Here is a 20,452-nt window from a genome sequence, read left to right as displayed (position 1 = left end):
TCGTAATAGCCCACATATATTTGATGGGCTTGCGAATTTATGAAACTCATTCTTGGTTGCTTCTCTTTTATAAAGACAACTTTGAATGTTTTATGTTCCACTTTCGATGTGGGACAAAGTCATTCATGGTTGCTTCTTTTTTATAGAGACAACCTTGAATGTTTTATGTTCCACTTTCGATGTGGGACAATGTCATTCTTGGTTGCTTCTCTTTTATAGAGACAACATTAAATGTTTTATGTTTCACTTTCGATGTGAGACAAAGTCATTCTTGGTTGCTTCTCTTTTATAGAGACAACCTTAAATGTTTTATGTTTCACTCTCGATGTGCGACAAAGTCATTCTTGGTTGCTTCTCTTTTATGGAGACAACCTTGAATGTTTATGTTTCACTTTCGATGTGGGACAAAGTCATTCTTGGTTGTTTCTCTTTTATAGAGACATCCAAGAATGATTTTGTCCCCCATCGAAAGTGAAACATAAAACATTCAAGGATGTCCATATAAAATTGTATTTTAAATTATGTCATTTTTATTTTTAAAAGATTTTAATTTTGTTTTTTTTTTAAATTTTAAGTTGTATTTTTATTTTATGTTGTAATGTTATTTTAATTTTAATGAAGTGTGTTTGTTTTAATTGAATTGTGTTGGAAAAAAAATAAAAAATGAAATTGAATGAATAGTAATTTAAGGGACGGAATAAGGGACGGAGCGTTGCAGGTTCAGTCCCTTAGTTAAGGGATGGAGGAATAAAGTACAGTGGGGCCCTCAAATAGTAGTTTAAGGGACGGTGGGGGGACAGCGGATGCTCTTATTATCAGCTGAGGTAGAGCATTCGCAGCAGAGGTCGAAACTTAAAAATTTTAAAAATGTAAAATAAATTTAAATGAGTACAAAAAAAGCAGAATAATAATGTTGGTGATCATGGGTTTGAAACCACTTCTACCACCAAGATATACGACTACTAGTATATTGTTTTATGTGCTGATTGAACATATTATTTGTTTAAGTTATCCCAATTCCCACACTTAAATTTTGAGTTTTGAAAAAAAATAAGTTTATTTAATTCCAATTGCATTTTATTTTAATTTGTACTATCATTTAATCATTTTTTTTAATTTTAAATGAAAAAACAAAACTGCCAATTGCTAATTATTTGTGGCGGATTTAGGGGGCGACAGACCCCTGTACCGTCGGGAGGGCCTTGCAGAAAAATCATGTATTTATTTTATTTTTTATTAGTTGTTAATTAATGGGCTTATTGTATGGAATTTACCCCTATCATAAATATGAAGCCCAACAAAAAGCCCAAACGCCACGCCCCCTTCTCACTTGGCGCCAAATGAACAGTTGCCATCTACTATTTCCCGCCAATTTGCTGCAAACAATTAGGCACTACTTTCCCTCTCTCCCTTCACTCACTGCCTCTCTATCTCTCAGCATCTGTATCACCATAGCAGGCACTCGTTGCCACGCTGAAGGTCATGGCTTCCGATTCTTCTCCTGTCAACACGCGCGACGGTATGTTTTCAATCGTTAATGTACAACTCCCCGTATTCTACATGCAATTTTGTTTAAATCTGTTGAAATCTGTGAGGTTAATCTGTTGAAATTTGCTGAGATCTGTAGAGTTAAACCTGTTTTAGATGTCTGTTTTACTTTGATTCACGCGCTGTTAAGCTCAGTTTTACTAATGGCGGAGTTAGGGTTTCGCCACCGTTAATCCGTGGAATACGATTTTTCCTAAAATTGGGCGATAATTGGTTTAACTACAGGTCAATCGTCTCCGGATGGTTGGCCGACGAGTCCAGTCAGCAACACTGTGTCGTCTCCCGGAGACCGCCCGCGCCGGAAACGCGGCCGTCAGTCCAGCTACGCTACGCCGTCGCCGATGCCGACAGGTTCACGCGCAAGAACACCCCAGGCAACTCCAACGCCCTCTAGCAACGCTCGACGCCGTGGCCGAGCTAGGAGGTCCTCGGCCACCCCGACCTCGACGGATGACGTGCCGCCGTCTTCTGATGTTGGCGAAGGGAATGAGGATGATGCTCCGGTAGTGTACGTTTGGGGCACAAATATCAGTGTGCAAGATGTTAATGCGGCGATTTTGAGGTTCTTGAGGCATTTCAGGGAAGATCCTCAACAAATTGAGGGGAAATACATGAGAATGATTAATCATGTAATTGAAATGGAAGGTGATTCGCTCGATGTTGATGCACACGATGTGTATGATTACGACAGTGACCTGTATACTAAAATGGTTAGGTATCCTCTTGAGGTGTTGGCTATATTTGATATGGTGTTGATGGATATGGTCGGGAGAATCAATCCTTTATTTGAGAAGCACATACAAGCCAGGATATTTAATCTTAAGAGTTCAATTTCAATGAGACATCTTAACCCCTCTGGTCAGTTTAGGCATCTGTATCTTCTCTTAATGTTTTTTTACCTTTCATTACAGGTGATCAATTAGCATTGACTTTATTTATTTGGTCTTCTTGTCAGATGTTGAAAAGATGATTTCGTTGAAAGGGATGATTATTCGTTGTAGCTCCGTTATACCGGAAATCAGAGAAGCCGTTTTTAGATGCTTGGTCTGTGGGTATTACTCTGACCCAGTTGTTGTTGAAAGAGGTAATTGCTTGATTAGGCCTTTCACTTTTCATACGACGTGTGATTTCGATTTGTGTAGACTTATTGGATTTTCACTTTCTAACATTTCGAATCTATCAGGAAGAATCAATGAGCCAACAGTTTGTGCGAAGCAAGAATGTCTCTCTAGGAACTCCATGACCCTTGTTCACAATAGGTGCAGGTGTGTATCAAATTTATTTGCTACTACTGATTGGTTGATAAAATATTATTGAAATCACCAGCAGGTTAAAATTGTTGAAGCTCAACATTATCTTACTTGGATGTTTGTAATCTACTTTTCTACCTTACCGACCTCTTTTTTGCTTGCATGTATCAAACGAAGATTTGCTGATAAGCAAGTAGTGAGAGTCCAAGAGACGCCAGATGACATCCCGGATGGAGGAACACCACACACTGTGACATTGTTAATGCACGACAAGTTGGTTGATGCTGGCAAGCCCGGCGACAGGGTAGAGGTGAGGTCGCATGTAATTATGTTCTCAATGTCGATATTATATTATCGCATCATATAATCTGACATGAGGTGCTATTTTGCTGTCAGGTTACGGGAATATACAGGGCTATGAGTGTCAGAGTTGGTCAGACACAGAGGACTGTGAAGTCAATCTTCAAGGTATGCACTTTTGTATCTCTTGTGTATGCTATTATTTATAATATTGTCACTTTTATGCACTTTTGTATCTCTTGTGTATGCTATTATTTATAATATTGTCACTTTTGTGTATACAATGTTTCATGTTAATAATGAGTTCTTTTGTTTCAGACTTACATTGATTGTCTTCATCTAAAGACGACGGATAAGTCAAGAATGGATGTACAAGATCCAATGGAAACTGAAAATGAAGCAAGCACAGGGGACGATGATTCAACTCAGAAATCTGAAATTAGTGTACTTTAAATAACGCCTTACTTACAATAAAGAGTTAATATCTTCCTTCTCTTGAGGATAATATTATATGGAATATTGCAGGTGGAACAATTAAAAGAACTATCAAAACAGCCTGATATATATGAGAGGTTGACTAGGTCTTTGGCACCAAACATATGGGAGTTGGATGACGTAAAGAGAGGCCTTCTTTGCCAGGTGCATTATTACAGCAACACATAGTCTTGTGATTAATTTGTTGTTTATCAATATTTGTATTTCTCAATTTTTCTGGGGCTCATCAGCTTTTTGGAGGGAATGCATTGAAGCTGCCATCTGGTGCTAGCTTCAGAGGTGATATAAATATTCTCCTTGTTGGGGATCCTGGAACCAGTAAATCGCAGCTTCTCCAGTACATTCATAAGCTCTCTCCTCGTGGTATATACACTAGTGGGAGAGGAAGTTCTGCTGTGGGGCTAACTGCTTATGTGGCCAAGGATCCTGAGACTGGTGAAACTGTAAGTAAATTTCAAGAACTATTACCAATATTCATTAACTAACTCTGGAAGAATTGAACTTCACCCGAAATGTGATTTTGTAGGTCCTGGAGAGTGGAGCCTTGGTTCTGAGTGATAGAGGCATCTGTTGTATTGATGAATTCGACAAAATGTCTGACAATGCTAGAAGCATGTTACATGAGGTGTGAATCAAGTACACTTTTTTTATTGCGTTCATACTTAGAAAGTCTACAACAATAATAGTTCAATATGGACCTATAATCTGGTTTTTATGCGTGTAGTCTTGTACAATGTTACTGATGTTGCTGATGTAACCAAAATAAATTGCATGACCTTACCGCCTATTTCCTAATATTTTTACCAAACTCAATTAGACCACTTTCCCTAACTACTGGCACAATTAAGATAAGAGGTTTAAGCATATTAGGTGTAGATGATATTTACTTAAGGTAAATTAGGAGGGTATATGAACTCACTAAAGCTTTTTCCATCAGGTAATGGAGCAGCAAACTGTTTCAATTGCAAAGGCAGGAATAATTGCTTCCCTAAACGCAAGAACTTCAGTGCTCGCTTGCGCCAACCCAATTGGTTCGCGGTATAACCCTCGCTTGTCAGTGATTGAAAATATCCACCTCCCTCCAACATTAATGTCCAGGTAAGGGTTTAGTACATGTGACATACAGTTGTATTTCAAGGTTACTATTTATGAAGTCCTGGAAACAAATTCTAACTATTTCAGTAGCACAAGACTCGATAATCTCTTTTTAGTAGTTACTTTCATTTTCAGAATTCGTGAGATATATGGGGATATGTGGAATGATATTAGTTTTGGTGTTATATCCGTAGATTTTGGATGATAGCTTATATTAATACTAAAACGATCTACGTCACACTTGGATTCATTTTCCAGGTTTGATTTGATCTATTTAATTCTTGACAAAGCTGATGAGGAGACAGATAGACGTCTGGCGAAGCACATTGTGGCATTACACTTTGAAAATCCTAATGTTTGTACCTTCTCTCACTTTCATTTTACTGTATATTTTGCTGGAGACTCATTTATCTGTTTTGGTTTTGCCTTTCATTCTCAGAGCTCTCAGCTTGATGTCATTGACCTGCCGACTTTGACTGCTTACATAAACTATGCACGAAAACATATACACCCAGAATTATCAGATGAAGCTGCAGAGGAGTTGACAAGGGGGTATGTGGAGATGAGAAAACGAGGAAATTTCCCAGGAAGCAGCAAAAAGGTCATATACTGCATTATCTTTTTCAAGATCTATAGCTAATTAGGACGGTTATTTGCTTCCTGATGTTAAGGGATATTGAGAATCTAGCTCGAGGATTCAATGTTTTAAATTTTATGACTACAGGTCATAACTGCGACCCCAAGGCAAATTGAAAGTTTGATACGCCTTAGTGAGGGCTTGGCCCGGATTCGTTTCTCAGAAGTGGTTGGTCAAGCTCTCTCCAGTAATTCGAACTTCAAGTGCTTGATTATTTACCAAGATTATGCACTTGAACTTGCAGGTCAATAAGTCAGATGTAATAGAGGCTTTTAGGCTTCTCGAGGTGGCAATGCAGCAATCTGCAACAGACCATTCAACAGGTAATACTTGTAGTCCCAATTTTGATTCTTCATATTCTTTCCCTCTCCCCCCATCTCACACGGCTATTCGATCAAAGGCTGACTTGTTTTAAATGAAGAAATCAACACTAATGTAGTTGGATTCGATTAAGATTCATTACATGTAGAGTATTGAGGCATTAGTTGTATATGTGAACAGGAACCATCGATATGGACCTGATCACGACGGGGGTATCCGCAAGTGAAAGAATGAGGCGGGAGAATCTGGTGTCGGCCACTCGCAGCCTCATCATGGACAAGTTGACAATCGGAGGGTCGGCAGCTCGCGTGATGGAGGTTTGTAACATTTCACAGTTAAATCAAATACTTCTTGAAGTTACAGATGAGATCATTAGATGGCGTTGGCTGATTTTTGTGAGAATTGTAATGTGCAGTTACTTGAAGAGTTGAAGAAGCAGAATCTTGGTGGTGGTGCTGAGGTGCATCTTAGTGATGTGAGTCTCTCTCTCTCTCTCTCATCTATATTACTCCTTTCTCCCATAAAATAGATTAGTTTTGGCATTTCGGTCTATCCCTTAATAAGAAAAGTTTGAACAACTAAACACTACTAATAACGGGGACATCACAATCACTAACACTACTACTATATTCTCTCTCTCTCTCTCTCTCTCTATCAATTGCGTATTAAAACCCGTTACGTTTTAAGTTAGCTATTTTATGGAACGAGGGAGTATATTCAATCATGGCTTATTTGAAAGGGTTTAGGGTTTTAACATTTTGTGTTTTTTTGGCAGCTTCGAACTGCTTTGTCGACTCTTTCAGCTGAAGGCTTCCTTGCTGTTCACGGTGACTCTGTTAAGAGAATTTAGAAAGTTAGTTCACTGCTCTTATTCTTATGTAAATTCTACTCCTATTTAAGTTTTTTTGCAGATTGTTAGCTTTGTTTTTAAAAATGTTTTTGAGTTCCTAATTGAGAGACGATGTGGTCAGTAATCACTATTTACTGATGTTTTAGTTACAAAAAACCCGAGGAAGAGATCACCAAAATTAATCTCTTTATATTAACTGAATGTTAATCATTTTCTCGCATGAATTTTAATGAATATTTGAAAAATATTGTTTGGAAGATGATGCTTTAAGTGGATAAACTGATATATTATATTGGAGTTGTAAAAATATTTTAATTGTGGCCTAAATTGTTTTTTTCTTTTCTTTTTAATTATGATTGCTTAGAAGACCGAGTTAGAATATGATTGATTGATTTCTTTCCCGTTTAACCTCGTATTGTATCCTCGTATTATTTTGACCCGAACCCAGTGTAGATCGGCCAACTCTTTGTAATTCATGTGAACTTTAAAAAAACACTTGTAATTTATTAGATACAATGAGTCAAATATTAAAAAGTACTCTAGCAGTCTAGCTCTTTAAAATGGGCCAAAATTTAATATTGAAAGCAATATCAACCTGTATGCTGGGGTGTGTGTGTGAAATAATATTTGGCTCTTTATTCTAAATCCTCAAGTCAACATAAGATTGCAAGTTCATCCACTTTATTTTAAGGTCAAAAATCACAATTTATTCGAGTCAAGAATAATTCTCCTAAGTTTTGCCCAAGCTCTTCATTGGTTTTACACAATTTTTTGCTCATTATTGATATTAATTTTAATTTTTTTGTTTACATGTGTATTAACTGCATAATTGGGCCAGCATAGGTGAAGTTTTCTTTATTTAAAGTTCATTTACTCAGTTTTTAAATTATGTACTCCCAACAATTACCTAATTATGAATAAGCATCAATGACATCAATTTAAAAGCAAGTTGGAAATTCATTGGTATAGTAAATGCTAATCACTCTCATAAAGTCAATGGAGGACATTCTAGTCAAGAAATATATATTCGTGTACATATAGTGATAAAACTGATAACATCCAATGTAACTCCCAGAGTTAAATCGAAATTTTACCTACACTACATAATTAAAATGGCCCATCTCCATAATAATCCCCCAAACCACTTAAAATGACGAAACTACCCCTCCTTGGGATGACCTTGGAATTTGCTGGGAAGCCAAATTCACATCACTTAAAAAGAAAGCATGGCAATTTGTAGCAGATTCAAGTTGGAGCAGAAGAAAGGGAGATATTTGAAATGGGTTTTGGTTAATTTCACCATATTATATCAATATTCATGGAATAAAGCTGTACAAAATGTCACCTTGGTAGCAAGTAATATATCATGTAGTAGGAGTTATCTTGTGGGTTCGAGTCTCCCAGGATAAGAGGAAGAAGGCGAAGATGATGAAAATGACGAGTATGGAAACTCTGAAGCACCATTCGCAGCAGAGCGAGGTCCGGTCGCAGTGACACCAGTGCTGGTGAACCTGCTTCCCACACTTGTAGCAGAAGCTAATCCCACATCTGCACCACAATAAAATTGTCACTTCTCCATTTTGCTTGCAAAGCTTACAATATACCTACATTTACTTGACAATCATCAATAGGAGGCAAGAACTCGAGCTCAGGGGATGGTTGAAGGATCACAAACAATAGTATTTTGTTTACAAGCCTACAATCTTCCTATGCTTTTCTTGAAAAAACATCAATTTTCGACTAAATTTTGAATATTAGGCAAGAACTCGAGCCCAAGGAATGATTGAAGCATCACAAACAATAATCACTTCTCCATCTTGTTTACAAGCCCACAATCTACCTACGTTTTCTTGCAAAAACATCAATTTTTGACTAAAGTTTGAATATTAGGCAAGAACTCAGCCCAAGGAATAATTGAAGCATCAGAAACAATGATCACTTCTACATCTTGTTTACAATCCCACAATTTACCTACGTTTTCTTGAAAAAAACATCAATTTTCGACTCAGTTTTGAATTTGATACGAGGAAAATGCAGTTGACGGAAGCACAAGTCTCCAAATTCCAAAAAAGATTAAGTAGTGGAGTAGTAGTTTCTTTAACTTACAGGAGAGTTCATCTCAAAATCATTGTTTCGTGCACAACTCATCAACAAACAACAAAATTTGGAAACAAATTCACTCAAATTCGATCGAAATCCAAAACTACGTTTCATTTGATCAATCGCAATCACTCTATTCATACCTCAAAAATTGAAACTAGAATCAACGTGATCAAACAAAAATGTAATTCGAATTCTTCACAAGATCATTTCTCCCCTCTTCGCCCCTCCCCAAAAAAACAAAACAGTAAAAAAAAGAAAAAAGAGTACCTGCATTTGACGATCCTGCAACCTTCAACCAATTCGACGAAATGCCTACAGCGAGGGCACCTCCTCCACTTATTCTGCTCCACGAGCCTCCCAAATGCCAAATCGTTCCGATCCCTAGCCTCGGCGCTCTCCTCGCAGCCAAACCCCGCGTGCCAAACTCTCTTGCACTCGAAGCAGAAGGACCTCCTGCAGTTAGGGCACCTCGATTTCCGCACAATTCCGCCGCACTCGTTCACGATCAGCACGTTGCAGCTCCTGTACGGGCAGTAGCACCTCTCCTCCCCCATAATCGCCGCCTCGCACAGCGCGTCACACCACCGCACGAACAGCTCCTTCCCTACCCACGCCGCCGGCTCCAGCGCCTCGCCGCACCCGATCGCAGGGCACACGATCTCCCCCGCCGCGCCGTCGTCGAGCTTCGCGCGGATGTACTTGACCGCGCACTCGGTGCAGAAGGGGTGCGAGCACCTCCCGCCGTTGCGGAACCTCTCCGACGCCGGCTCGATGCAGATTTCGCAGGTGAATTCCGCTTCTAATTCTTCTTCCAATTGAGGCGGTTTTGCATGAGCATTTTGATTCTGGAGCTGTAACTCCTGCGGCTGCGAGGATTGGGGGAGCTTTTGCAGAGTGTTTCCCATTTTTCGTTAGGGTTTTAAGGGTGGTGTAAGTGTAACTGCTGCAGCCATGTGTGAGGAGCTCACAGAGATGTTTATAAGATAATGGTTTTCTTCTGATTTTGCCTTTTTCGGCTTTTCTTTTTACAATTTCCCTTCAATACAGTTGATTTTGTGTTTCTTGTCCAACTCCAAACAGGACTGGATGTGTGGGTAAATGGATTTTGTTTTGAATCGGATTGTTTATAGTACTCCATGTACGATGATGCATTCTTTTTGTTTGGAATCGAATTTTGTATACTAGTCTAGTACTCCTATAATATGCGGATGCTTTGTTAAATGAGAATCGTTAGGTCTGAATCTGATTGGAATTGGATTGCATGTTTCGCTTTCAAATTACAACTTGTTCTTTTGGGTTGGACTGAATTTGGATATTATTAGTTCTACCGCTCTAATTCCTATTCATGAATTTTAACTGTCGTAAAAATAATATTGAAAATCAGGAAAATAATGCTATTGTTAAACTTCAACAGCTGAGAAATAGGATGTTTGGTTTTGTGGTAAATAAATTGAAAACATGAAGTACAAGAATAATGGATAGTTTCAAAAAAAGGAATGAGCCCATTCTTATTCTTATTCTTATTCTTATTCTTATTCTTATTCTTATTCTTATTCTTATGGGATAAACGAAAATAGCAAATTTAGCACACTTTTATAAAATCGAGTACATTTTATTTAGCTTGTTATTCCTCAAGGCTTTGATATTTAGATTGTTTGCATGTGTAATATGTATTTGAAATGATTCGAACTCTGAGCCGACCTAATATTAGTCAGAGAACAACTATTTTAATAATTGTGTGGAGGTTAATAAACATTGATAGAGAGAAATTTCCATTATTTCAATTCTCTTGACGAAAAGAAGTACTCCCTCATCCGTCCCTCGATAGCTGAGTCGTATTCCTTTTTTGATTGTCCCATAATAGCTGAGTCATTTCCTATTTCAGTAAAAAGCACCAGCTTTTCTTCTCTCTTACTTTTACTTTATCTTACTTTATTCTCTCTTCATATCTCCACCTTTTTCCTTTCCTACTTTATTCTTTATTCACTTAACTCATTTTTAATACAATTTCTTAAATTTCGTGCCGAAAAGAAACGCCTCTACTACAGAGGGACTGAGGGAGTAAAACAATATATTGATTTAAAGATTAAAGTTAAATGTAGTGATTCTTTCTTTTTTACTAATTGTAGGAAAATGTAATTCCCATAAACACACCAACTTTCCTAAATCAATCCAATTTCGAACTTTTAAAACTTTATTAGCTAAAATATTAATAAAGCTATTAAAAGTTGTGGAAGCATATATATTGTTTCCTGTCTTTTTCCATGAAATCTTGCGGCAGCGGTGACGTGCCCAATAAGCCATGAGTACTTCTGTTTTACCCAAAGTCATTATTTTCTATTTACTTGTTTTTTCTTCCAACTTTAATTAACAATTTTCTTAGGATTTTTTAAACAATAAATATCATTGTTATTTTCTACGCTTTTTAATGTAAATATCGCATTTTAAGAGTAATTGCTAAAGCCTAAAAATATCTAATTTTATTGATGCATATGGTTTTCACCTTCTTTCTTAATCGAACGTTATTTTGATTTGAACTTAGAGCTTTATAAAGCTGATGTTAAAGGTCTTCGTCCTATTTTCGAATCGAATGTTGCTCCAAGACGCTGCAAACTGCTTCCATGAATCATCTCTTGAATTGCATCGGGATACACTAGAATCTTAATTCAAGAGATAAATGTCAACTCATGCGCCACTATTATCCCTTTTATTTGTAAGTGTTTGGGAGCTGGGATTCGGAAAATTTATCAGTATATTTAAGATCTTATAATATCTCTATTAAATTACTAGTATTATTAAATAAAGATGTAAATCAGTAGTAGTATCATTTATTTTCTTCTTTTCACAAAATTAGCATGTTTACATATGACAAAATGATTAGTTTGTTTGTCAATGTAGAGCTAAAGTACTTTAGTTAGTTGGAAATGATACGACCGATTTAAAATTAAGAATAATACTCCGTAATAGCATCTCCAAGGGAGAGGGTAAATGGAGAGGTAAAGAAAAATAACTACCATATTTATCTCTTCTTCATAAAATTTCATGCTCCAATGGAAAGGTATTTGAGGAGGTATTATATCTTCTTTCATTTTGAGAAGATATCTTTACGTTTTCTTGATAGAAAAAGTAAAAAGTTAGTTATTTTGTTTGTCTTTTTAATTTACCTTATTTCCTTGGAGTCCATTACTTTTTAAGAAGGTATAATAACCTTTTTGAGAAGGTAAATGAGAAATATGTCTTCTCAATATACATTTCTCCCTTAGAGATGCTCTAATAAGTGACTAAGGGAGCATCTCTAAGGGACACTAGTGTGTGATCTCAAAAAAAATAAAAGATGATAAAATTAGATTTTTCACATCAATGAGACAAGAATAATGGTACTATTTTAGAAAAATAAATAGACGATCTTATCTATTCTGACCTCTTGAACATGGATATTAATTTCTTATGACTCCCAATTTGATCAATACCTTCAAAAATCACAATTACCTAAAACATTCATACAAAAATAAATGTATATATCAGGAATTAGAATTGAAATTTAATGCATATGGGAAAAAAATAGAGATCTACTATAAATTGTAGGTATAGTATTTATCAGAAAAATACGTGGGCTGTCACATCCTTTACTATGATATCACTCAGCCTATAATTTAGTCATTACTACTACTATTTTCCATTTGTCACTTAAGAATCTAGTGGCGTGTCTTGTTAGTCTTATTTTACTTTTTATATTTATGGAAGGTTATGACTTGTTTGTATCAATATTTATTTCTCCTTTCTAAAAGTTAATTATACTATGAGAAAAGAATGCATATGCTTATTTATACCCTCATTTATAAATATTATTAATGTTTTTGGTCGTATTAAATATAATCCGTACACTGGGCCTCACAAGTTATAATTAACATCATTATTATAAGTATAACAATATCCATATTTTAAAATCAATTAAGAGTTCTAATAAGTGAAAATATAACCAAAAGTTTAGTATGAGAAACTCCTCAAGACCAACAATTTATGGCGCCCACAGCGATGAACACGCATACTACCATTCACTTGATTTTGAGCGCATTCATAACACTTAAACATCAAGCACTAAAAATAAAAATAATATCACATGACAAACCTTAATCAGACAATTAAGTGGTTCGGCCTAGTCTGTAATACTCCTTACTTAGATTACCAAATAGGAGTAAAAAAGTAAACAATATGGTACAATGAAGATATACTACATCCCTCTTATAATATGAGTCATATTTAGTGTGTGCACGAGTTTTAAGAAATGTAAATAATAGTGAGTTAGAAAAGTTATATAAATTTTATAATAAAATATGAATGAAGTGAGTTAGTGGAATGTGAAACCTACTTAGAGCATCCACAATGGGGCGGAGGATAGCCCGCCCGATGCATCCTCCGCCCTATCGTCCGCCACTGCAGGTGAGCGGACGATGCTCCCCCCATCCTATGCGCCCTATGCATCCTCCGCGGACGATGACCATTTTTTTGCATCCTCCGGCCTATCCTCCGCCCCATTGCGGGGGATAAGGACGATAGGTCCAGACAATGCACACATTTTCATTTTATTTTTTAATTTCTTCTATTCATATAACCATATTTTTATTTCATTTCACACCTTTCACTCCACTCTCTTCCTTATCTCAATTTCCACTCTTCCTATCTTCTTTTAGTTGTAACTTTTTTTTAATTAAGTCAATGTAGGGTTTTCCTTTAATTTGTGGTATTTTTATATTTATTTTGCTAATAATTGGCATATTTGCAAACATAAAAAATATAAAAAATTAATATAAAATAGTAGTTAAAATTATAGGGCGGACTATAAGGCGTCCCACTGCAGATGGATGAGGCGGAGGATAAAATGCTGATGTGGCGGAGTATAGGGCGCTCATTGTGGATGCTCTTATCATTTATGGTAAAAATGAAATGTGACTCTTATTATGGGACGAACCGAAATGACAAAATGCAACTCTTATTGTGGGATAGAGATAATATCTTGATTCTTGAGATATAAATTAAAATAATTGTTGTCCCTTAGTAAATTAATTTATTTTCCCAAAAGTCGCATCTTTAAAAAATTAGTGCAAACTGCATGTTCCAAAGTGACATCATTTATTCAATTCTTCGATAATTGACTAACAAATGTTACGTCCATGGTCTTACACGCTGCAATGTGAAAGCACAATGTATTCAACCACAGCAATAATGTCCTTCAACAATTAAGCACGTCAGTACGTGCTCAACTTAGTTTAGAAAATTTGACGACAACTTTCAAGCTTCTGGATTAAAGAGGTGATGACAATAAAACCAAAATCTTGATTTTTTTCGAGACCTTCGCTTTAAATATCGAGTTAAAATAAAAAATGTAATTGTAGGTAGACACATATGGAATGGTACCAATAATTGATAAAGTTAGGTGAGAAATTGTGGTAAAGAAAGAAATAAAAGTTGAAATGAAAATATCCAACGTCCATGCCATTGCAATGTGTGTGTACTATTTTCAATGGAATGTTCACACATCTCAAGTAGGTAATGTGTGCATTTAAGGACACTCACCAAAAATCATAATATATTATTTTAGTTTAATGACTAAAGAAAGTGTTGTCTGAGTAGAGTTTTAACTTAGAGGTGGAAATAGCTTACAAGCAGAGTCTTTTCCACACTTATAGAATATGCCATCTCATTTATGTTACTTGTAAAATCTTTATATTTATGTTTACATCGAAAATAAAGTTACCATGTTACTTCATAGCTCATATAAAGTAATTTCAAAAAATTCATACAGATAACATCTCACAAAGCAAAACAACTAGTCAAGATCTCTAAAATCGAAACATGTCACGTGTAAAAGTAAATAGTATGTATTGATTTCATCAAACCGTTGATTCAGCTCATGAACTTGAACATGAACATGTCAATCACAGAACTAATTAGTTCAACTCGATAATGTTACTTTCTTAATTTACGTTCTTCCTCTTCCTCGAGCTACTCTATTATCTTCCATTCCAAGCACAACTATATCATAGAGTACATGCTACAAAACTTAGCAACTTCGCAAACCCTCTCTAACCATTTTACTGAAAAATATTTTAACAGCTCCTACGACAAATCCGTTGTAGTCTAGTTGGTTAGGATACTCGGCTCTCACCCGAGAGACCCGGGTTCAAGTCCCGGCAATGGAATTATTTTTGCCTTTAATTAATTACTTCTAAATAGAAATAAACTTTCCTAAATAGAAATAAATTCCTATAAAAAGTTGTTTTGCCTTCAAATTTTTTTAAGTAATTAATTATTTTTAAAAAAAATCCTAGTTGTTGGAGTGCATATTAATGCGATCACCATTTATCACTATTCTAATTTCTAAACTACTCCTACTACTTAAGAAAGTGCGCACTTATAATAAATAATTCACTAATCGATTCCACATAAATCATAATTGCGGAGTACTAGTAATTTTTTATTTGAAAATCATTCATATTTTAAAAAAATAATCATAGTAAAAGGTTGTTTGAGGGTAACTAAATGCGATCATAAGTTCATCGCTGTAATTCAACTTAGGAAAAATGCCCCCTACATTAAAAATATAGTACAATTCATGGAAAGATCTCGTGAATAAATTCAACTCCATTATATACTAAAAAACTAAACAATTATGTTACTATTTTATTTGAAAATCAATAAACAAATTCTCCGAGCTAACAACCACCGCCTCGCAACCTCCAACCACCACGCGCCACCGCCGCTCCTCCACTACTGAAGCATAACGCAAAAGGTGTGAGAACACTCATAAACTTCACTTCCAAGTCAAGCCTTCCTTTTTTCTTCTCCATTTCCCATTACAGTCGCTTTCACTCAATTTCCACTTCAGCATTAGTCAAGTCTCCTCGCCGCTTCGTCGCGATTGCTGGTTATACATGTAAGCATTCGATCGATCCATATCTCGTGCTAATTTGGCTCGTGCTCTTGTTATTATTGTGTTTGAATTGACGTATGACTTGGCGCATTATGCAATTGTTGTGTTGTCATAATCTGGCTGCTAATTTCGGTGTTGTATTTGAATTTTTGAACACAATTTAGGTTTTATTAGCCAACTTGATGGAGTGTATTTTTTTCTTAAGTATTGCGTTGCCGTTACGGTGCAGCTGAAACAATTGTCTTGCAGATCAATTTGGCTTTACCCTTTCTAGATCTTCTACCAGCTTGATGCTTCTTTTGGATGTTTGCTGCTTAAATTTTTGTGGTTATGTTGGTCACTTGCCAATGAATATATGTGTATTTAACAGCTCATAGCTAGAAGTACTAAATTCACGCTTTTGCTGAAGAAATATGTGCAGAAGTGATTAGGTGGTAGAAGAGAACCTGCCCAGGGTAGAGGAAAGATGGGGAGATCTGTCAGGATGATTTGGTTACCGATATTGTTATTGCTCTTGTTGGAGAGTGGGATGGCTTCCGACTACCTAATGGGGCTAGGAAGCTATGACATCACCGGACCGGCTGCTGATGTCAACATGATGGGGTATGCGAACACGGATCAGGTGACATCGGGTGTCCACTTCAGGTTGCGAGCTCGGGCCTTCATTGTTGCAGAGCCACAAGGGAAACGAGTTCTGTTTGTGAATCTAGATGCTTGTATGGCCTCACAACTGGTGACTATTAAAGTTCTTGAGAGATTGAAAGCAAGGTAGTTATTGAGTAACTTACTAGGTTTGCAGATATTTAGTCTTCATCATGGAATTGAAAGTGATGTTTTGATCGTAACTCTGGAAAGCTTTCTGACCCTTCTGGTTTACTTGATTTTATTTTAAACTTGTAGTTAGCAGCATCTTTGCATGATGTTATAGCCAGTAGGATTGGATTGGATTTTATATGAGGCAGTCGTTTCATGCTACTGCAGGTATGGAGATCTTTACACAGGAAAGAATGTTGCCATTAGTGGCATTCACACCCACTCTGGCCCAGGAGGTTATCTCCAGTACATAGTGTACATCGTAACATCTCTTGGTTTTGTGCGCCAGTCATTTGATGCCCTTGTTGATGGCATTGAGCAGACCATCATACAAGCTCATGATAATATTAGACCTGGATCAGTATATGTGAATAAAGGTAACGAAATTCTATCTGACAGTAGATTTTTAGTTCTGTTCCACCTGAAAATGGGAAAAAAGAATCTAATTAGCTGAAAAAGGACTTCTGTTATATGCCAATGTGTGTTATTTTGTCCACCATCTGCTGCATCGAAGTGATCTTGAAAGTTATAGTTTTACTTCTGTTTTGTTAGGTTCTCTGTTGGGCAGAAGACAAAGTTGGTTTCATTAAGCATGGTTTATATCTTCTTTCATTTGCTTGTTTTCCTCAATAGAAGAGTGGTGTATAGCCTCTTCTCTGAGCTTAATGTCAATTTTCTCTGTTTGCATATGTTCCTTCCGGAAATTTTGCCATGTATTGTAGACAGCTGTCTACCTCTACATCATTCTCACAAATTTATCCTCAATTACAGGGGAACTTTTAGATGCTGGTATAAATAGAAGTCCAAGTGCTTACCTTAATAATCCAGCTGCAGAACGCAATAAATATAAGTATGATGTTGATAAAGAGATGACCCTCTTGAAGTTTGTTGATAATGAATGGGGACCAGTTGGCAGCTTCAACTGGTTTGCAACCCATGGAACTTCTATGGGCCGTACAAATTCATTGATTAGTGGGGACAATAAAGGAGCTGCAGCACGATTTATGGAAGACTGGTTTGATCAGAACAACAGTGGAAGCACATCATCCGACGTATCCGAGCCTAACAGAATCCCCAGAAGAGTCTCAAACATTATTCGAATTGCTAACGACAATCGTAAGTATTCAAATATTTTTAAAGTTACGTTAGTTGCATTGCATTGATATAGAATCATTTGTAAAGTTATAAGTGATCTTTTCTAGAAAAAACTTTATAGAGGCCCCAATCGTCCTTTTTTGTAAATCCTTCCTTCTTTGGTTTTAAGTAAAAAGGAAGGTTATTTTTTATTTGACCCAATTTTATATCTAGGATTAAATGTACAGGGGGAGGGGGGGAAGGATTCATGTGTGCTCATATTAGAAAAGAATCACTAATATGAGTGGATGATTAGATTTTTGGTGAATTGTATTGATGCAGATCATGAATTACTAGAACTTGCTGCTTCTTTTGAGTCTTTGCCGGGTAAATCAACCACCAGGTTTTTGAGCCTTGCAAGACGTGTGCGGAGTGTTCTGAGGCAGGCTGATAGGCCTAAATTTGTATCTGCATTTTGTCAGACCAACTGTGGAGATGTTAGTCCGAATGTGCTCGGTGCATTCTGTATTGACACAGGGGTACCTTGTGATTTCAACCAAAGTACATGTGGTGGAAAGAATGAGTTATGCTATGGTCGAGGACCTGGGTATGTCGAGTTACATATTATACAATTATGTAGGAGTATAAATTAAAATCCTGATGTGTTCTTGCTTGTCAGGTATCCAGATGAATTTGAAAGTAATCGAATTATTGGACAAAGACAATTCAAGAAAGCAGTCGAGCTATTCAGTGCAGCATCAGAAAAATTAAATGGGAAGATTGATTATATCCATACTTATGTTGATTTCTCTAATATCGAAGTCACAATTCCAAAAGAAGGTGGAGGTACCACCACTGTCAAAACATGCCCTGCTGCTATGGGGTTTGCGTTTGCTGCTGGTACAACTGATGGGCCAGGGGCTTTTGATTTTAAGCAAGGCGATAACCAGGTATACCGATCGGTTTTGCTTTCTGCTCTCATGTTGCACCTATTAATCTCTGTATCCCCCTCTCTTTCTCTATCTCAGGGTAATGCATTTTGGAAACTTGTCCGCAACGTGCTCAAAACTCCTACCAAGGAACAAGTGGATTGTCAGCAGCCAAAGCCCATTTTACTGGATACTGGCGAAATGAAACAACCTTATGACTGGGCGGTCAGTAAAAAAGTCTTGCAACAAATTATTTTTGGTCTTTCTGATAATGGCCTTGACTCTTTGCAACCTTACTTTCTGAATAATGTGTCAAATTTGGTATTTTAAGTTAAAAACTACTCTTTGTCGCGCTTGCTTTTCACTCTGTGCCTCATATTGACCATAAGTTTATCTTGACTGCAGCCTTCAATACTTCCAGTTCAGATTCTGAGGATCGGGCAGATGATCATTCTTAGTGTGCCCGGGGGTAAGAGCTCGAACCTTTTTGTGTATACTGTTGGTAAATATGCTTGGGGTCTCACATTTCTAGTTCTTTCTTCTTCTGGATTTTATAAAGTTTCGTGCCTATAATGCTCGAAATATATCTACTAGGAAAATAAGAGAGATGTGAACCGTTGTCTTTTTATGGAAGTTAAATTTTATAGTAGGTAATTTTTATTGCTATGCTGAAGGAAAGAAAATGTCTGCTTGCTCTCTAGTTTTAAACTGTTGATTTTTTTGCTTTCCTGTACCAGAGTTCACTACAATGGCCGGAAGACGCCTTCGAGATGCTGTGAAAAAAGTTCTCACTAGCGGAAGTAGCAAAGAGTTCGGCACCAATGTGCACGTAGTGATAGCTGGCTTGACAAATACATATTCTCAATACGTCACCACATATGAGGAGTACCAGATGCAAAGATATGAGGTGAATTGCTTTTATTTTTAATGAATTTTGAAAAGTTATTTTTTTACATTTTTCACAAAAATATTTTATTAGCAAGACTTTATATCTAGACTTGAGTCTGCTAGTAAACTTGTATCCAATAGTGAGAAACTGGTTCTGAAAAATACTTAATACAGAGAGACATTTCTGCACTGATATTGATACTAGTAGTAATATTTATTATAATAACTTAAATTGCAAATTCACATGAAATACTTAATAGTTAATACTACTATTCTTTCTCTATCTTGTATATGTTGAATTTGAAAACATAGGGACATTTCAATGTTCTAACATATGGCTCTCCTCCCGGTATTCAGGGTGCGTCGACGTTGTACGGCCCTCACACCCTCAGCGCCTACATCCAAGTATTCCAAAAGCTTGCCACATCCCTCGTCACTGGAAAGCCAGTTGAGCCGGGCCCACAGCCCCCGGATCTGCTCGACAAGCAGATAAGCCTGCTCACACCAGTTGTGATGGATGCAACTCCAATCGGCAAACAGTTTGGGGACGTGAGCGCGGACGTACCCAAAAACGCAGCCTTCAAAAGAGGCGACAATGTGACAGTCGCTTTCTGGTCCGCGTGCCCCAGGAACGATCTCCTGACCGAAGGGACGTTCGCGCTAGTAGAGATCCTCAGGGGGAAGGACATGTGGGAGCCCGCCTACGATGACGACGACCTCTGTCTCCGGTTCATATGGTCGAGGCCTTCGAAGCTCAGCGCTCAAAGCCACGCAACCATACAGTGGATTGTGCCGCAAACAGCTGCTGCAGGTGTGTACAGAATTAGGCATTTTGGTGCTTCGAAGAATCTGCTGGGAACTATCAAGCATTTCACGGGTACTTCTAGTGCCTTTGTGGTGGCTTGATGACCAGTGTCGGATCCAAGTGGGGTCGAGGGTCGAATGACCTCACAGACGAAAGCTCCATTAAATTTGGCTTTAAGAGCTCTGCCCACTAACCGGCTCAAACCTTTCGGGGTTGGGGTTTACTTTCGTTTTTCGTCCGCCATTAATTGTCAGCGACGGCTACTTCACCTCTTATCTCTTCCGACACTCGCAATCACCTTGCTGAATCAGACCGCATGGGTTTTGTCCATTGATGATGCTTCTTTCATTTGTCATTTGTATCAACCATTTTATGCTAAGTAAAGAACTCTATGTTTTTTAATTGCATAGTAA

The 20,452-nt window shown here is 37.1% G+C and overlaps 3 protein-coding genes and 1 non-coding gene across 4 annotated transcripts; 3 read left to right on the top strand and 1 right to left on the bottom strand.

Moving 5' to 3' along the window:
• The first annotated feature begins 1,361 nt into the window (after positions 1 to 1,361).
• On the top strand, positions 1,362 to 6,753 carry LOC121787491 (DNA replication licensing factor MCM4-like). Its single transcript, XM_042186224.1, has 18 exons — positions 1,362 to 1,519; positions 1,774 to 2,406; positions 2,504 to 2,632; positions 2,732 to 2,813; positions 2,976 to 3,108; positions 3,195 to 3,266; positions 3,417 to 3,542; positions 3,624 to 3,737; positions 3,824 to 4,036; positions 4,120 to 4,218; positions 4,531 to 4,691; positions 4,947 to 5,043; positions 5,128 to 5,289; positions 5,413 to 5,493; positions 5,570 to 5,648; positions 5,827 to 5,963; positions 6,062 to 6,121; positions 6,422 to 6,753. The coding sequence occupies exons 1-18, from the start codon at positions 1,483 to 1,485 to the stop codon at positions 6,494 to 6,496; spliced, it is 2,490 nt and encodes an 829-aa protein (XP_042042158.1). The 5' UTR covers positions 1,362 to 1,482; the 3' UTR covers positions 6,497 to 6,753.
• A 731-nt stretch (positions 6,754 to 7,484) lies between these two features.
• On the bottom strand, positions 7,485 to 9,766 carry LOC121787492 (E3 ubiquitin-protein ligase RNF144A-like). The gene is made up of 2 exons (XM_042186225.1): positions 8,867 to 9,766; positions 7,485 to 8,044 (listed from the first exon to the last, which is right to left on the bottom strand). The coding sequence occupies exons 1-2, from the start codon at positions 9,502 to 9,504 to the stop codon at positions 7,861 to 7,863; spliced, it is 822 nt and encodes a 273-aa protein (XP_042042159.1). The 5' UTR covers positions 9,505 to 9,766; the 3' UTR covers positions 7,485 to 7,860.
• A 4,960-nt stretch (positions 9,767 to 14,726) lies between these two features.
• On the top strand, positions 14,727 to 14,799 carry TRNAE-CUC. Its single transcript has one exon. It is a non-coding gene; the product is annotated as a tRNA-Glu (tRNA).
• Positions 14,800 to 15,269: 470 nt separating this feature from the next.
• Positions 15,270 to 20,441, top strand: LOC121785708 (neutral ceramidase 2-like). Its single transcript, XM_042184119.1, has 10 exons — positions 15,270 to 15,533; positions 15,940 to 16,298; positions 16,512 to 16,720; positions 17,115 to 17,459; positions 17,760 to 18,024; positions 18,097 to 18,367; positions 18,446 to 18,571; positions 18,752 to 18,815; positions 19,084 to 19,253; positions 19,592 to 20,441. The coding sequence occupies exons 2-10, from the start codon at positions 15,997 to 15,999 to the stop codon at positions 20,138 to 20,140; spliced, it is 2,301 nt and encodes a 766-aa protein (XP_042040053.1). The 5' UTR covers positions 15,270 to 15,533; positions 15,940 to 15,996; the 3' UTR covers positions 20,141 to 20,441.
• Positions 20,442 to 20,452: the final 11 nt, after the last annotated feature.

The sequence above is a fragment of the Salvia splendens genome, chromosome 22, assembly GCF_004379255.2.
Source record: "Salvia splendens isolate huo1 chromosome 22, SspV2, whole genome shotgun sequence".
Taxonomy (NCBI): Eukaryota; Viridiplantae; Streptophyta; class Magnoliopsida; order Lamiales; family Lamiaceae; genus Salvia; species Salvia splendens.
This window is presented reverse-complemented; position numbering and strand designations above follow the sequence as displayed.

Coding starts and splice junctions, on each gene's coding strand:
- LOC121787491 (XM_042186224.1), top strand. CDS start 1,483: ATGGCTTCCGATTCTTCTCCTGTCAACACGCGCGACG. Junction 2,814..2,975: donor CTTGTTCACAATAGGTGCAG/GTGTGTATCAAA, acceptor TATCAAACGAAG/ATTTGCTGATAAGCAAGTAG. Junction 3,738..3,823: donor AGAGAGGCCTTCTTTGCCAG/GTGCATTATTAC, acceptor GGGGCTCATCAG/CTTTTTGGAGGGAATGCATT.
- LOC121785708 (XM_042184119.1), top strand. CDS start 15,997: ATGGGGAGATCTGTCAGGATGATTTGGTTACCGATATTGTTATTGCTC. Junction 18,025..18,096: donor TGCTATGGTCGAGGACCTGG/GTATGTCGAGTT, acceptor CTTGCTTGTCAG/GTATCCAGATGAATTTGAAA. Junction 18,572..18,751: donor AACAACCTTATGACTGGGCG/GTCAGTAAAAAA, acceptor TCTTGACTGCAG/CCTTCAATACTTCCAGTTCA.
- LOC121787492 (XM_042186225.1), bottom strand. CDS start 9,504: ATGGGAAACACTCTGCAAAAGCTCCCCCAATCCTCGCAGCCGCAGGAG. Junction 8,045..8,866: donor TGCAGGATCGTCAAATGCAG/GTACTCTTTTTT, acceptor ATTGTGGTGCAG/ATGTGGGATTAGCTTCTGCT.